A 1,193-nucleotide genomic window follows, 5' to 3' on the forward strand; every position below is an offset into this window, starting at 1 on the left:
GCGGTGCTGCAGGCTGACCGTGGATGAACACGTCTGGTTCTATGGGCGGCTGAAGGGGCTGAGCGCGGCGGCCGTGGGCCCTGAGCAGGACCGTCTGCTGCTGGACGTGGGGCTGGGCCCCAAGCGGCATAGCCAGACGCGACACCTCTCTGGTGAGCCCACCTGGAGAGGCCACCTCTGCGTGGGACGCGGGGGGCAGATCTGGGGGCCCGGGAAGAGCCACGGTGGGGTGGCAGCCCTGCCTGAGCCTGAGCCCACCCTGTCCCGCCCAGGCGGGATGCAGCGCAAGTTATCCGTGGCCATCGCCTTCGTGGGCGGCTCCCAGGTCGTCATTCTGGACGAGCCCACGGCCGGCGTGGACCCTGCTTCCCGCCGTGGCATTTGGGAGCTGCTCCTCAAATACCGAGAAGGTCTGCCTGAGGGGGCGCTGAGGCCACGTGGTTCCTGCCACGGAGGGGTTGAGGCTGGGGCCTTGAGGGGTGGGTAGGAGTTTGCCGTGTGGGCTGAGCCCTGGAGTGATGGGCACTGTGCGTGGGTCCTGGCCAGGGCGCACCCTGATCCTGTCCACCCACCACCTGGACGAGGCAGAGCTGCTAGGAGACCGCGTGGCCGTGGTGGCGGGCGGCCGCCTGTGCTGCTGTGGGTCCCCGCTGTTCCTGCGCCGCCACCTGGGCTCTGGCTACTACCTGACCCTGGTGAAGGGTGCCCTGCCCCCGAGCCCCGGTGAAAAGGTGAGGGCTGGAGCCGGCCTGGTCCCCTGGCCCCGAGGCCCTGTCCCTGATGGCCCTGCCACTTGGTGCCCCTCTGCCCACAGGGTGACAGTGACCTGGAAGGCAGCCCAGATGCCAGGCAGGACAGGGCGCCAGCCAGCCAGGGCAGCTCAGCCGGTGAGATGGCTCCGAGCCGTCACCTCTGCCCTCTGACCCTGCCTCAAGCCCTGCCCATGAGACAAGGCCTCTTCTTACCCCCAGAGCAGGGCATCTCCTGGGGGAGACAGGGCCTCTCCTTACAGGGTGGGGACAGAGCAGTTCCTGGGGGAGACAGGGCCTCTCCTCACAGGGTGGGGACAGGGCATCTCCTGGGGGAGACAGGGCCTCTCCTTACAGGGTGGGGACAGAGCAGTTCCTGGGGGAGACAGGGCCTCTCCTCACAGGGTGGGGACAGGGCCTCTCCTGGGGGGGGCAGGGCCCGGC

The 1,193-nt window shown here is 69.2% G+C and overlaps 1 protein-coding gene across 1 annotated transcript in view; it reads left to right on the forward strand.

The window, feature by feature from the left end:
* The window catches only part of ABCA7 (ATP binding cassette subfamily A member 7), a 20,048-nt gene that overhangs the window by 7,111 nt on the left and 11,744 nt on the right, over positions 1-1,193 (forward strand). Inside the window, 4 exon segments of the mRNA XM_027769562.1 lie at positions 13-152; positions 273-410; positions 547-731; positions 815-887. Coding sequence (XP_027625363.1) covers positions 13-152; positions 273-410; positions 547-731; positions 815-887 — 536 coding nt within the window.

The sequence above is a fragment of the Tupaia chinensis genome, unplaced genomic scaffold, assembly GCF_000334495.1.
Source record: "Tupaia chinensis unplaced genomic scaffold, TupChi_1.0 Scaffold149964_1, whole genome shotgun sequence".
NCBI lineage: Eukaryota > Metazoa > Chordata > Mammalia > Scandentia > Tupaiidae > Tupaia > Tupaia belangeri.